The sequence below is a fragment of the Phoenix dactylifera genome, chromosome 3 (genome assembly GCF_051530095.1).
Source record: "Phoenix dactylifera cultivar Ajwa chromosome 3, Ajwa_hap1_PhDact_Kaust_v1.1, whole genome shotgun sequence".
Taxonomy (NCBI): Eukaryota; Viridiplantae; Streptophyta; class Magnoliopsida; order Arecales; family Arecaceae; genus Phoenix; species Phoenix dactylifera.
Genome location: NC_143192.1, coordinates 3,075,241 through 3,091,542, shown reverse-complemented (window position 1 = coordinate 3,091,542; position 16,302 = coordinate 3,075,241). Strand labels below are relative to the sequence as shown.

The window sequence follows — 16,302 nt, the reverse complement described above, 5'->3', positions numbered from 1 at the left end:
AAAACAGGCGGAAAGGCCTTTCAAGGTTAGGAGGTAAAAAAAAAAAAGAGAGCTAGGATTATGAGTCCATGTCAGAAAGGCCACCGGTTTCCCGACTCATCATTCCTTTTCACACCATTGGAATCGTTGCCTCTAGAAAGCTGGCCCCTTTATTGGGTTCAATTCATATAAATGATAGGGACTTGGATACATATGCCATCCAGTTGTTATGGTTACACTCTCCTTGTAAGTTGTAACCAGTCATTAAGACTATTTCTAGTAGGTTCCTTTTGTTTTTTTCATAAAAAATACATCCCTAGACAGTGGCCTGGTCCCAAAAAAGAAAAAAAAAAAAACTATAGTTTAGGGTCCAGCTGGGAAAAAAAAAAAGTAAAATCGCATTATGGACTCCTTTAGCTTAGCTTGGTCATAATGACAGTATATTCAATAGTTCAAGCTTGACTCGAGCTCAAATTGAACTCATCTATGTGGCATCAGATTTGGCTCATGAGTCACTCGAACAGGTCCTTCTTGAATTGAATCAAAGCCTAGTCGACCTAAACTCATACGTTCATCGGGCATTAAATACGGGTTGAACAAAAACTGAGCCTAACTTAGCCGCATGTACCACTAAAATGAGCTGATTTTGGAATCAGACTTGAACCTATACTTATGTTTGTATGCTAACTTATTGGCCAAGTTATCAAGTTAGTTGAGCTTCACACATCAGGGAATTGAATGGGCTTGAACAAGCTGCACACTCGTAAGCTGCCACATGGAATCTCTCCATAAAAGGCTTGATTCATATCACATCTAAAGTTGATGATGATTTCGATCAAGCTGCATTCTTCCTAGTCTAGACAAATCAAGCTTGCTCTTGACTTTTAGATTTGATATTAATTACAAGCTAGGACTTGCCAGCTCGCAGCCCAACTAGGTTGGAATTGATAAGGCTCAAAAATATCTCTTTTTGAGTATTGAAACAATATTAAATTTGTAGTGTTTATAATTTATATTTACATTCTATCATTTGAAATCAATGACATTGTTGGAATCATTATGACACTTTGTCTAAATAATTTTGATGGACACCTTATATTACTATAATCCACAATGTGATGGACTTGGAGGGAACGAAAGTTGACAAATTGAATGGATCATGAATTTTATTCGTTCGGATTATGCTCAAATAAACTCATATATCGTCATTTCCAAATTAGGCTTTAGAAGACTTAATCCAATAAAAAAATAGCTTGCTTTAAAATTTAATCTACTCAAAATTAATTTCAAGCAATGCTTGATCAAACCTAGGCTCGGCCAAGCTCGACTCGGAGCCAGTTGTGAGAACCTGTGCGGACGTGTGTTTAGTCCTACATAAGATATTCGCCGAAAAAATTTTGAGTACTTATATAGGACTAAGAAGCTCAAATAATACATTCCGGTTAATCATTTTGGATGAGGTTTTGGATTGTTATAAATAGTATCAGAGCGAACTCAGTACATAGCCTATGTGGGCTTAATAAGATGATCAAGCTGAAATATTGTCATTCTTGGTTCTGAATTTCAATTTTGAAAATGTAATTTTCAGTTGAGCAAGCTTGGTTGCATCACAGCTCTAGGAATTTCAGGCCTACCTACCTTTGGTGGGTGAGGAAATTAATGTGATAGAAGAAGATGGGATTTTCTCTTCGTTAACAAAGGTGGGTGGTTCAAGGCCTTTCCGCTGGCCTCTCTCTCTTTCTTGGAGTGCGCAGACGATCCGAGAGGCGTGGCACGAGTCGCATCATGCCAGCTGGTGGGGCTGCAATCATCCTCGGCCGTGGGTGGCTCGTTTTGCACCCCATGGGCCCCACCAAAAGCGTGCTCCCACCCTTTCCAAGTGCAACGCGGACCCACCCATTCCAAGCGGATCATTGCACCCATTACCCCACTATCCCTTTGTGGCCCTTCTTTGAGGAAAAAAAAAAAAAACCAGCTCCTCAGCATAGGAGCGTTCACACTTTACACCATGCTCTCAAAAGTATTAGATATTTCATGCTAGGGCGATAAAAAAAAATTAAAATAGACATAGATTTGGGATAGAAAAATCAGTGGATATTACATAAAAAATCTACATAATTATTGAATAAAATTTTCGATTTATTTTAAAATAATATATAATTAGAGGTTTTTGGACCATTTTATATCTAAATCTATAGACAAGGTGGATGATATTTTTTAAAAAATGTGCTTTGCATGTTCAAAATGCTTGAATCGGATTTTTAGTGGATGATTAGCAAGTATTAGTCACCTGTCTCATACTAAACTTTAAAAATAAAATTGTTCGACAATTCTTAAATATTGCATTTTGATAGTAGAAAAGTAACTGATTCTTTTTCTACAAAATAAATAATTTGGTGGATTATTAGCTAGCAATTTTTTTGCCTATAAATTTGCTTTCTGGAGCGAAATATATAACAAAAGTTCTAAATTTTTTTCTTAACCGTATTGCATTGGATAAAATTATCTTGAGATGGTATTATTCTAAAAAAATACTTTTATAAAATCAGTAATTAAATTGATTTTTTGCTTGAAATTTTAAACTAGGAGAACCGGTCAAGCGGATAAAATGGGTATTATGATGAAAAGTTTCGAGATCCCTTGCAGATCTTACGGCTCACGAGATGCACGTGAATTACCGTACTCTGTTACGATTTTAGGTTTTTAAGCTCGGAAGGCTGGTTTGGGAAATATATTTTGGCTCAACGAAAGATAAATAGGGGAGTAGGTTATCGGAAAGGTTGCTTTCGACCGTTTGATAGGGACGACCGTTTGATACAATAGGCTATTGCCCTCCATCTTATGCTGATATACAGCACTCCATGGAGTGTCGCACTTGCTGATTTTGATAATTAATTAAACACAAAGCATGACAAGAACAATCAACTAAATTGGTTGACCAAAACAAACTGTGTAACCATTGCTGCACTTGACAAGCACAGGCAATAAATAGGCCAACCAATGCTTGGATTAATTGAGCAATTTCCAGAATCCTCATCAGTTGTCACGTATCATATCCACCGTCCAAAAAAACCTTATTAGAAGATGCCGATCTCATCAGCGGCGCGCCGATCTCGACCCGTTCGCCACTGAAATTTAAATTCAGAAGATGCCCAAAATGCCCTCGAATCATCGGCATTCTTTGTGGGCCCTGGAGATGGCATTTTCGTCCGAGACGGTCATTTAAATCGCAGATATCTCTTCGGGTGACGTCACCGTGGACTCCCCACCACAATATATAACGGCTCCCTTTCACATTTCGGGTAAGCCAGGTTATCATATCGGCGCTTCTCTCCCTCTCGCTCGCTCGCTCGCTCGCTTCTGGCGATGGAGCTCTCGGCGGGCGGAAATCTTGTTCTCCAGAGGCGGTTGGGATTTCTCCTGGCGATTTCTTCTTTCTTTCAGGTGGGGAAAAGAGCAAGGTTTTTTTTTGTATGATCTCTCTCCTTGCTGTCTTCCGTGGATATTTGTTATGTAGCTTGATTTCTTTTACGTTCTTGGAGTGGAAATTCGTTGAGTTCTTGAACTACGGTTTTGTTTTTCTTGGTTTTCTGTTGATGAATCGAGTGGGTTTAGATAATCTCAGATTCTTGTCTTGATTGAAGTGTGGTTAAATATTGGTGACTTTTCAATGTGTTTTAAAGATTTCTTTCTCCGCCCCCGGATCTTGAGTTGTTTGTTCATTGTTTTGCTAGTTAAGGTCTTCGGATTGGAAGCATTGATGGGTGGGTTTTAGGAAGAAATAATGCAAGAAGGGTGATGATTATGGGAATGTGGAGTTTAAAGATTTGTATCCATTTTCTTTTTTGGTCCCCGGATTTTGAGTTCTTTGTTAATGGTTTTGCTATTTAAGGTCTTCGGATTTGAAGGATTAATGGGTGGGTTTCAGGATGCAAGAATGCAAGAAAGGTGATGATTATGGAAATGTGGTGTTTAAAGATTTCTTTGCACTTTTCCGCCCCCGGATTTTGAGTTCTTTTTTAATGGATTTTGTTTTTAAAGTCTTCGGATTTGAAGCATTGATGGGTTGGATTTAGGAAGAAAGAATGGGTGATGATTATGGTAATGTGGAGTTTAAAGATTTATATCCATTTTCTTTGTTGGTCCCCGGATTTTGAGTTCTTGGTTAATGGTTTGCTATTTAAGGTCTTCGGATTTCAAGCATTAATGGCTTGGTTTCAGGAAGAAAGAATGCAAGAAAGGTGATGATTATGGAAATGTGATGTTTAAAGTTTTCTTTGCACTTTTTTCCGCCCCCAGATTATGAGTTCTTTGTTAATGGTTTTGGTATTTCAAGTCTTCGGATTTGAAGCATTGATGGGTGGATTTTAGGAAGAAAGAATGCAAGAAAAGTGATGATTATGGAAACGTCGAGCAAAGTTTGTTCTTGGATTTTTTTCTTTTTGGCTCTGGTTTTCTGTTTTTTGCTGTTGAATTGGGTATTTTAACTGTTTGAAAGAAGCTTTTTTGTCTGAACTGATGAGGATATTTGAAAAACTTAATGTTTGGAGTATTTACTCTCTATGTTTGAATATGTTGTCCTGGGTGCTTGAGGATTTTCAATCTTGGTTGGTGGCTTTTACTTTCAGACTTAAGCCAGAGCATAGAGAGAAGTCAAGGTGATCATGCTAGAAATGGAAATATTAGTTTGTTATTGTTGCATTTAATGGTGTACATTAGGTAAGGGAATGATTGGTGGACAATATTTGGTTGGCCAAGATATAGCTTTTTATGGTTTCTTTTTAGTATATGGACAGAGTCTGAAATAGACTGCTCATTTCTTTTTATGGTTTTTGGTGTTGCTGAGACAGAGATGTATGGAACAGAACTCCTGTGAGTTGTCATTGACATTGGTAAATTCTCTAATTCTTAGTTATGAAATGATGTTTTGTTATGAGATTTCAAGTTCAAGGTAATGGCAGTTGGTTTCCGTGGTTATCCTTTTAGTCACTTGAAATCCTATTCTCACCTGCATGTGGAATTGGTTATGTTGTCCAAACAATTCTTTGATGGTTCAATCTTGGCCCTTGCCTCATTCATTGACTGTAGGTAGTATAGTATTTAAATCAAGTTAATCCACAAGCCTTGTCACTTTAATTATATGGTTTATCATGACATAAGAGTATTGCATATGTGAACTGGTTAATTTTGAAACAGAAGGTTGCTCAGATGGTAAGGCCATAACGTGTTCTGAAAATGAAAGGCTGCGACCTTCTCTGGAAATGAAAAAAAGTTGTGATCAGTTCCTTCATATAATTTCTGGTCTTAATTTTTCTGTGGTTAATTTTATTCATTAGAATCGTTGATTTAAACATAGAGTAGTAGAGGAAGATTAGGCTCGGGAAGAGTGATGGTTTGGGGTGGGTTAATTGATGTCCAGATGCAACATCGGGGAGCATAATGATATCTGTCAATAGAATTTAGAAATTATTTTTGCTTTTATTTTTTTCTTTTACATCTTCGCATTCAAATATGCAGATCACTCTTCTTGTGTCTCCAGTTGGTGCTCAGAGGTCCAATGCTACAACAGTGTAAGGGCACTTCCTAACATATCTTGACTAATAATGTCCACTTGGGTAAACATATTCTAGATATAGGCCTTTAGCTCTTTTTCTTTATGATGGATATAATTCAGGTTAGAAATTTTAATTCTTACATCCCATCTGGCAAAATGCTCTTATGTTTCCATTACATGGTGTTAAGTATGAATGTCTTTCCTTCTTTTTTCTTGCTGATGATGGGACATTATTTCTCTGTTAGAGAAGGATTGGTGAATTATTTTGTAACAAATCAATGACTGATTCCATTGAAGCAGGAATGCCATTGCTTTAGAAAACTAGCAAATCCTTCCAACAGAATGATGAAGGCCATACCATCTTATGGAGGCATTGGAAAAAACTTTTTGTGCAATTTTACTAGTTCTCATTCAAGATGTCTGATTTCATCTGGTTCTGCATCTTGTGATTCATAGGAATAATTTTGAGTTCGGCATGTTTAAGATGATTAGTCAAATTTGAAATTCTGTTCTATAAGGGATAATGCTAAAAAAAACAGCAAATAATTTTTCTGATCTTTTATTATGACCAATGATTTCCGTAATGTGATATTTGGTTGTTTAGAAAACTATGGAAAAAGTGACTGATTTTCCAACGAAACATGAATATTTAGTCAAATTTGGGAAACAAATTTCTATATCAGTGTAGTTATCCAACTGTCCAGACAATTAGAAAACTTCAATTTTTAATAACACTAATAAGATTTTTTTGCATGTAAGACCTTTCCTTTTGTTCTAATTACATATAACAACCTGCCAGTACCTGTGTTTACAACATGATACAAATGATCCTTAACTAATTCCTGATAGCACCTCCATTAAATTGCTGTCACATAAGTTGACCATAGTCCTTGTTTAAACTAACCCATGGTACAAAATGATGAATTTACCCTTAATTCCTCTTAAAGAGCAAGGTTCACCACTTTTCTTAATTCCACATTGTGCAATTTTTCCTAACTTTTCTCCTTCCCTCGGTGATCCCTCAAACGATGCCCTTAAGCTACGCCTTGATGGCTCTGGCTTAATGTCCTCATTGCTACTCTCAAGACCCCTCCCTTAATGCCCTCTCCATTGCTCTTGAAGAATTCTCCCTTGCCATCATTGCCATTGCCCTCAACGACGCCCTCTCTTACTGGCTTTTAGCGCCCTCCTTGATGAGGCGTTCTATCTCCCTCCTCTTGCCACCCCTTCTCACAACCAAACATGTCATCACTTCCACCCCCCTCACTTGTGAGAATAGGTGTCATTGGGCAATTAGGCCATAGAAAGCTAGACTCGATTCCAGTGAAGTCGAGATCGTAATAACCATCCAATGAGAGGAAGCATTCATTAAGATATTCATAGAAAGCTAGGCTTGATTCCAGTGAAGTCGAGATTGTAATAGCCATCTAGTGAGAGGAAGAATTCATTAAGATGGTCATCCTTGTGATTGAACATGGTGCCCATTGATGTGATATAGTCTAGCTCTAAGTACAGTTCAATGTCAGAGAAGAAATCCTCCAATTTGAGCTTCAATTGCTCCATTGATTCCTCTAGATGTAAGTTTAGGAGGCGCCATAAAGATGGCCGCACTTGCCTTAGTCTCCTTGTCGACAAGGCATAGTAGGAACACACCATTGGCTGTGGTGGTGGACCTAAGGACGAATTAGAGTCGAGGAAGGGGAGGACTCGAAGGTTGGAGGTGTGCATGTTAGTGTGGCTTGTGGCATTGAGGGCTGCCATAGTGGCCTTGTACATGACCCTTGTAGGGGCTTGCCCTGTATACTTGTCGCAAAACATGGTCATGAGTCATGACAATAGGTAAGTGGGTTGGCACCGTAGACAAATGTGTCATACTTGTAACAATGATAGACCAAGTTGACATGGATATAGAGGAGCACGACAAGGTCTTGCGTGAGTCATAATTCTTTGCTTGCAACCTCAATAAGTGCCTTTCTTTCCCGCTTTCCTCTCCAACTTCTTCCTCTTACCCTTCCTCCCTCCCTCTTTCTTAAGGGGTGAGAAGAGCAAAGAGGTTTTCAAAAGCCTATGTTGAATGCATCAAGCTCTCATGGACTCTAAGGTTGCAAGGGGAAAGAAGCCCAGCTTATAAAAGAGAGGAAAAGGTAATTTTAGTCACATAATTATAATACCTTACCCTAATGCTGAAAATAATGGCTATTCACTCTTTTGTTAATGGAATCATAACTCAAGGGGCTATTAGGGAATTTGTTAAGGATTATTTGTCGAACTGAATATGAACAATGCAAATCATTATATGTAATTATAGCAAAAAAAACTGTAAATAAACAAAAAAACCTAAATAATAAAGGAACAAGGTTTATACATAGTTTATAGAAGGTGAGATAAGATGATGAATGTGAAAGAATATTACGAGGCATTTGATTTTTGTGCTAATAGATTAAAGTGACCATCATGGGTGATCTCTAATGACTGAAATATCCCTATAGTTGGTTAATTGATTTGTAAATGCATTAAGAAATTAAAATTGATATCTTGTTAAGATATTTATTATCACGACATAAACCAGAATTTGTATATACAAATGTAAAACGGATTTGCAACTTAATCATGAGAATACCACATAATCTGGAAAGTTGAATATATTATGGATACTAAACACAAGTACGATGTATTACTTAAATGAAGGTACAATATATATTCATACATATAGACACACACACATACACTTGACAATCCCCTTGAAATTCATCTTTGTCATTCAAAGAGAGTTTGCCGAGCAAGGAGGTCACTTAATAGCATGATACCGTGTTTTGATGTTTGCATTCTCCAGTTCAAGTTAGATACCTTTTTTGTGTTGAAATATATCTCTAAATTTTCAAAATATTTTGGAAACTTTGTGTCGAAATCTATACCTAGAATTTTCAAATTATTTTGGTATTATTTTGGTCACACATGTGCCAGTAGTCTTGTAAATGTAGTAGCTGTTAGAAAGAAATCCTAAAATGTAGTAAACATCAAGATCTTCACTGAAAGAAAAAAAGGAAAAACTGCTGGATGACATCTGTTAATGACATGGTGTGAAATAAATGAGAAACAATCATGAGAGAAGGAAATGATTTGATGGAGACATGAAGTGTCTGGCAGCAATAACTTCTAGTGATCATTTTTCATTTACAAGTTTTTTCTTGGTGTATAACCAGTTTTTAACTCCTTTGTCACTTATGAAAGCAGAAGTTCCATTTGCCTTCCTGAAATATGATCATTGATGATAACATCTGTTAATGACATGGTGCGAAATAAATAAGAAACAATGGTGAGAGAAGGAAGAGATTTGATGGAGACATGGGGTGTCTGGCAGCAATAACTTCTACTGATCATTATTCACTTGCAAGTTTTTTCTTGGTGTATAACCAGTTTTTAACTCCTTTGTCACTTCTGAAAACAGAAGTTCCATTTGCCTTCCTGAAATCTGATCATTGATGATAACATTGTCCATTTTATTTTAGAAACTCACTTTTTCTTTTTTTTCATTTTAAACATTTTACTGTTTTCCTTGCTTCAGAAAGACATATGCAGAAGGTTATTGTTCAATGTATGGTATTTGTGGGCATCGCAGTGACGGAAAGGATTTGAACTGCCCTTATAATGTTCCTTCTGTGAAGGTACTTGGTGACATATCTTGATTATCATTTTTATATATGTATGCAAGATTATAGTTATTTAGTGTTGCCAAGTTATCATTGTACCATGAATATGTGTCAAGGGAAAGAAATTGATGATCTTCTTTCTCTTTGCATCTAAGAAAAGTGTGGGTGAGATGTTGTCACTGTATTCATGTGTCTCTTCATACTTTTCTTGCTAAAATATATTTCTTTATGTACCTGTAACCTTTAGTAATATTAAAATCAACTAAAATTGGACTCTTGATCAGTTAAGTTTTTTGTTTTCCTTTTCAGCCAGATGAGTTGCTGTCATCAAAGATCCAGAGTTTGTGTCCAACAATCACCGGCAATGTCTGCTGCACTTCAGACCAGTTTGACACATTACATGGGCAAGTCCAGCAAGTAAGATTTGTGGCTAAAGTGACACTGTTAGCATTCACTAGCATGATCACTCCTTAAGAAGAGAACATTCATCAATGTGCTATTCCAATTTCTTGTTTGCTAAAGAACCCACAGCTTGTTACGCTGCTTTTCACATGCTTAGATTTGCAAACCCAGAGTCTCTTACACTAATAATTGTACATTTTTTCTGAGAGAAAATAAAAAAAAAGTATTTTGTATTCCTTGATTTCTGGTGCTTCATTTTAGTGGCATCCTGTTTTGGATCCTTGATTACTTTTACTCCTATTTGAAACACAAAGCTAAGCGCCTTTTCTGTTCTCATCATCTGCAATCATGCATGCTAAGGACGTTCGCAGGAATGCTAAAATCTGTGGGCTTCTAGTTATTATTTTTGTGTCACGTAAAAAATTACAAGATGTGGGCTTATAAAATACTAAATACTTGCTGGTTTACATTATTAATAAACTAATCTGCATTGTTCTCAAGCTTAGCAATTTATTACCTTTCTTTTAAAATTATTATTAAATGTTAGTGACAAGTTGAGATGCCATTTTGGAGAATCAACAAATATTAGAGAAACAGAACTTCTTAGTTCAAGGTATAACATTTTCAAATCGTGTTCTGGTCATATTTATTTTATTTCAGGAAATCAAATATTCAACAAAAAAAAAACAAAACAAAATGGAAAAATCTATAAAAAGCTCATATATATCTTAACATAATAGATAGAGAATACCAAATGAAAAGAAAAAGTGTCCAAGCAATTTTTATATATTCTTTGATCTCTCCAGCCCCCCACCCTTTTTCTGGGCTACATTAGATTATCTGCAACTAAATCCTCCGGTTGCATCTTTCAGTATCAATTGTAACATCTTATATCTACATAAATCCAAAGACCAGTCAGTTGTAGTATTGCATTCATATATTATATTTGTTATCATGAAGCCTCTTAGTTTAGCAATGTCAGTAACATCTGTCCATAAGAAGTCATATTCTCTCGACGTTGAATTTTGTCTGCTAACATATTCTGCCACACTTTCGAGTCCTTTTCAATTAATATGTTCTTCCCACTTGTTCGATCAGCTTGTGGGAATTCTTTGAGTTGTCTGTGCTTTGCAGTCTGGATTTGTATTCATAGTTCTTATAAATAAAAAAGAGCAGATATAGGCATCATGATAAAATATTTTGGTCTATTGATGACAACTAACTCTTGCAGGTAAGAAATAAATCACAACTGGTGCATATTTTACCTCTCCCTTTTTTTTCATTTTTTTAATGTTTTAGGAAAAAAACTAGTGGATTCATCTGAAGTCATCTGGTTCATCCAAAACAATATCAGTTCTGATATTTACAGAAACATGCTTGAACTAAGTTTTTATCCATTTAGGTGTATTGTTCCAGTTTGGTAGGGGACAAATTTTGTTAGGATTGTTTTAGTCCATCACCTAGGTTTACTCTTATCTTTGGTTTAATCTCATACATAATCTCTGCTTAGTTGCAAGCTCCATTCATTACTCATGTTACTTACATGGTTGTTCTTTGTTTTTCTTAAATTCTTTTCATACTCTTTCTTTTTTTTCCCTTTTTTTTTTTTGTGCAATACCCACTTAATTGTTCATGTGATATATTTTGCAGGCTATTCCTTTTCTTGTGGGATGCCCAGCATGCTTGAGGAACTTTTTAAATCTTTTCTGTGAGCTTTCTTGCTCTCCAAATCAAAGCCTTTTCATCAATGTGACTTCTGTCATGAAGGTCCTTCTTTTTCTTTATTGTTGTAATCTATTTGCAGACAAGGATTTGATTTGAGTTTATGGCTTCCTGTTTTGATAAACTACTAAATAGTACCGATCGTGTTGGTCCTTGTGATAATTTCTTGTTCCAGTTCCTTCATGTTGTTAACTATTGTATATGTTCTTTTCTCCCTCCTCTCACCCCTTCCTTTCGAAGTGAATGGCATATATATGTCCATATGCTGTAAATATGGATTATGATTAAATTATAAACAAATGACTATGATGTACATTCATATATATATATATATATATATATATATATATATATATATATATATAAATTAATTCTTATGTGGTTGCAGGGCAATGATAGTTTGACCGTTGATGGCATAGATTTTTATATAACTAGACAGTATGTAGAGGAGTTATTTAATTCATGCAAGGATGTGAAGTTTGGGACTATGAATACTCGTGCAATCGATTTGGTTGGTGCAGGTGCTCAAAATTACAAAGGTGAGAGGTGCCATTGTTTTATGTGTAATGCATGGTTGCAAGTAGAATGTAAAGTTTGTGTGCCTTTGTAATTGCCTTGGTATCATGCTTAAAGAACTAAGCAGACTAAGAGAAGTAGGAGTATGGATGTTCTTGGCCTAGGGACGTTTTTCCTTTGCTTCTTACTAGTTCTTACATAATGTAAAAACGATTATATTACTCATTTTTGAGTTTGATATGGTAAGTTGATGAAGATTTCCCTCGTACCTATTCCCTCAATCTGATCGTTCTTGGTTCTGCATCATTTTGTTATATCAACATGTGCTATATACTCTCTGCGGTGTTATTACCTTCACCTCCAGTCGTTCTGTCATTGCACCCATATCTTTATACTCTTACACTGACATTTTGTTGTATGGACCAGTTCTAACTTTGAAAGTTGTTGCTTTCATTAGTTTCTTTGTTATGTTCAACTGATGGAATGTAAATCGTACTTGTAATTTTGGGTGGTTTGATCTTATGGTTCTGATTGTTTTTTTCAGAGTGGCTTGCATTTCTTGGTCATCAAGCAAATCCTAATGAGCCTGGTTCACCATATGCAATAGACTTTCGATTGGATCTTAATGACTCATCCGGGATAAAGCCCATGAATGTTACTGCTTATTCATGTGGTGACCCTTCTCTTGGCTGTTCATGTGGTGATTGTCCTTATTCTTCTGTATGTTCTGAGTCTGCCTCACCTGCTCCTCATGAGAAACAAGCATGTGCTATTAGAATTGGCTCTTTAAAGGTACAGCCTAACTTGCCTGGTTGCTTTTTGATGTGATGAAATCTGATGGTCTGTTGTTTTAAGTCACTGTGATAACATGAAACTGGCATATTGTACACAGCATAATAGGAAAGGTAGCGTATTTACTGTATGTGTATCTTTTTAATTGAAGTAATTCTTGGATGAACTAACCTATAGCATCTTTCCTTTTGTAAGAACAGAAGCCTTTTTGAGATCTAATGGGATCTTATTAGCAAGGAAATTGGTTCTAATTGTAATCCCCTGCCCTCACCATGGTTGCATTCTTGCACTTCTTATCCAAGTTTCTTTTTTTCCCCAATCCCATTCTACTTCTTTCTCTGTCCCACTTGCGATCTTGATCTTTCAATTAATCTTGATTCTACTATGAGTCTTTGTTTGACCCAAATATTGCTCCAGCTGTATTACAATCCTCATGCAATACATGGGATTGGGAATGTGCTAGAATCCTTTAGAATAGCCATTCATGTACCCTTTGACCTTAATGTTAGTCAATGTTACATGGCCCAAGGTTTTATGTCTGGATATGAGGTTTCATACCCCTTGCTTATTTGGCATGGCACAACATGGTACCCGCTGATCTCAGCATATGGTAAATGTGCGAAGTTGGAACAACACCTATATCATGTGTCAGCACAGTACCACCATACTAGTTCCTTACTAGTCTGATACTTTTTGCAAGCGTCTAACTCAAGAAGATGGACAAAAAAGATACAGGGATGTGGGGGATAAATACAAATTTAACAAAATTGTTTTGTATTTGTACCTTCACATATAGTTTGGTTAAACATTAAAAATATGTTGCAAGGTCGTTCAGTGTCCATGTTTTTTATTCAAACTTCCCAGTAACTGTATAAGAAAAGGCAGTTTTCAAAATTAATCCAATACATGCATCCTTGTCTAATTTCTCTAAAAAACAGAACTTCTAATGTCAAATAGGATGGTCAAATTACTTGTTGGAAGAGTCCAACTCTTGACCAATCTATGAAAGCTGTAACCAAGGAACTTCATAAGTATCCAAGTGTTTGGCATATATCTGATTTAGATAAGTATCCAACTCAGGTATTTGGACCTGGGCACAAGTGTCTGTCTAACACTAATGCCAGTTGCTACTTTAATAATGACTAAATCTTGTCATAATGTTATCCCTTCTTGCCTTGGATCATACCTAGATTCATGAATAGGATGTAATTTTTTTTTCTGGGTCCTGAATTCCTTTTTTCAGTTCTTAATGCAACCGATTCAATGCACTTCTTCAAGAAACTTAAAGAAAACTTAATGTTCCAAGCACTTATTTTGGATGCCCAAAAATATATGTCTTGATGATCTGTTTTAAGTTTTAACAATCTCAATAACCATAGTTTGATTGTATTTTAAATCTAACCTTATTGCAGACCTAGTCAAATCTTAATCTCAGTTCTTCTGGATTCATTTTAGACTCAACATCAATATCACCTATGCTTCAAGTCACAAATTGAACCTTCATTCATTAATTGAGATCCAAATCTAGTACTACACTGCTAGTTCAAAGCTAAATTTGTTTCTTGACTGGGTCTATCTTGTCAAAGTTATAACTGAAATATTGATATAAATTGCAGTCTGTACAATCGTGGATCTTACTTATTTTTCATCAATTCTTTTACTCCGATTTGTCTATCACACTGTTTGAAAGTTTATGCTAGATCTTTTGTTGTTATCATTTATTACATTGGTTGAATGTTTACTCAAATTGTGATTAATTGGCACTAGAGAGCCAAGACAGCCATATAATTTGAGGACATGAAAATTCTAATAATATTAGACAATTTCAATGCTGGAAACATGAATCAAGAATCAAGATTTGATCTAAGGATGATAGAGTTTAAAATACAATTCAATTTATTTAAATGCGTTAAGTTCAATATTTGTTTTAACCTGAAAGTTACATGATGATTGATGACTTGGTTAATATTTGTCTATTTAGCTACCAGATCTGCTAAGATTGTTCATGCCTACTTTGATGCTGATTTGGCAGGTAATCCTGCTGATTGGCATTCCAGCAATAGCTTCTTTCTTGTCATTTTAGAGACTCTTATGTATTGGAAGAGCAAGAAGCTGGATATGGCATCTCCATTCTTGTGCTTAGGCAGTTGTATTGTTCAATAACTTATTGTTTGTCATCTCTTGCAAATGAGTGCTGTTTTTACAGTTCGTACTCCCTTATGTTGTTACCCCTGCAATTGCAATTCATATTGTAGATAGTCTAGTTTTTCAAAAGTAGGCAAAACACATCTTATTTGATTGCCACTTTTGGCCATTAGTTTTATCCTTATACCTTTTTACTCTATTTACCTTCTACCATGCTCATTAACTTTTTCATGAAGACCCATACAACCCATGCATTATAAAGATCTTGTTAGAAAACGCTTGCCCATTGGTCCAGTGTGAGTTTGAGAATTGTTGTTACTATTTCTCCTTTTATTGTTTTCACTTGCCAGATACTATGTGTAGGGGCTTGTTAGAACTGTAAATTTGTAATTGTGTTTATAGATGATAATTTTTCCTAAAAGGGTCAGATTGCAGCATTGTGCAAGCATCCATCCATCTTTCCTCAAGTTTCAAGCATTATTCAGTTTCAGCCCAATATTCAGTTGATCTCAGCAATTTAGTGGATTTACTAGTGATGATGTGGCCATGTGCTTCTGGAAACAAAATGACTGCATAGATGATATATTGGTGCAATCCAATGAGGATCTAGTCAAGGGTTGAACCCAAAACCGTACAACTATTTGCTGTCTTCTTGAATGCCTTTATCTAAATAAAATTGGTTAGTTTTGGAGTGACAAAACATGTTATTCAATAATGGTTGACAATTAACTTGACACAGTCGACATCTGAAGCAATAAGTATTCTTAAGTTTTGATTGTAGAAACAATTTTTAAGTTTACGCCTTTATACTTCTTTTTTTTTCATATATAATAAATGTTATATAATTTTTTGTCCTTTCTGTTTTAAATGATTTAGTTTTTGTTGCCTGCAGGTCAAATGTTTGGATTTTTCACTAGCAATTCTGTACCTTCTCATAATTTCTGCATTTTTAGTATGGGGTTTGTTACACAGAAAACAAGAAAGAACAGATCCATCTAGAACAAAACCGTTGCTGAATGTGAAGGATGAATATGAGCTCCATTCTGTTAATAAGCAGGAAATTTCTATTCAGCCTACTCAGGTGCATATTTATATGTATTGTTGTTTTATCCGATTCGTATTTTATTTCTCATTTACAAACGATCATAGTGCTATTATTGTTATCATTTTTCTCTTTTTGTCACCTTAGACATATAATGGTATATTTTACTTAGATGTATTATCAACTTAATCTTCTTGCTTAGTAAAATATTCCATGTTTTTCTTTTCTTTTTTGTAGTGTTTCTGCTTTAAAATATTCACTTCTTTTCATAGGAATTTGTAAAATATTGCTAGTTGAGTAAAAACTTAATTCTTTATAATTGTAGTTATAATTTATTGATTATCCTTATCTAGTTTGTTTTAATGTTTACCTAGCATTACCTTTTTTTTAAAAGTGTTGCAACAAGTTTATATGTGGAAATATTGAAGGAAATGCCATATGGGGTTGGAACTAGCTTAGCTCTGGCCTGTGTCAAGCATATATCGAACCCATCTTGATTT

At 35.4% G+C, this 16,302-nt stretch overlaps 1 protein-coding gene across 50 annotated transcripts in view; it reads left to right on the top strand.

Moving 5' to 3' along the window:
- Window positions 1–3,267: 3,267 nt before the first annotated feature.
- The window catches only part of LOC103723575 (uncharacterized), a 112,224-nt gene continuing 99,189 nt past the window's right edge, over window positions 3,268–16,302 (top strand). For 24 of the 50 annotated variants that reach the window (XR_015976032.2, XR_015976031.2, XR_015976030.2 and 21 more), the window contains exons 1-9: window positions 3,269–3,423; window positions 4,830–4,871; window positions 5,497–5,549; window positions 9,099–9,198; window positions 9,493–9,600; window positions 11,236–11,352; window positions 11,696–11,846; window positions 12,368–12,615; window positions 15,653–15,841. Coding sequence is in view for 44 of the 50 variants with exons in the window: in XM_088717474.2 (XP_088573600.2) it covers window positions 3,346–3,423; window positions 4,830–4,871; window positions 5,497–5,549; window positions 9,099–9,198; window positions 9,493–9,600; window positions 11,236–11,352; window positions 11,696–11,846; window positions 12,368–12,615; window positions 15,653–15,841 (1,086 nt within the window). In the remaining 6 variants the exon portion in view is untranslated. Of the gene's footprint in view, window positions 3,424–4,829; window positions 4,872–5,493; window positions 5,550–7,567; window positions 7,678–9,098; window positions 9,199–9,492; window positions 9,601–11,235; window positions 11,353–11,695; window positions 11,847–12,367; window positions 12,616–15,652; window positions 15,842–16,302 lie in introns of those variants that run through there. The other 26 variants (XR_015976034.2, XR_015976033.2, XM_088717468.2 and 23 more) reach the window with 9 other exon arrangements.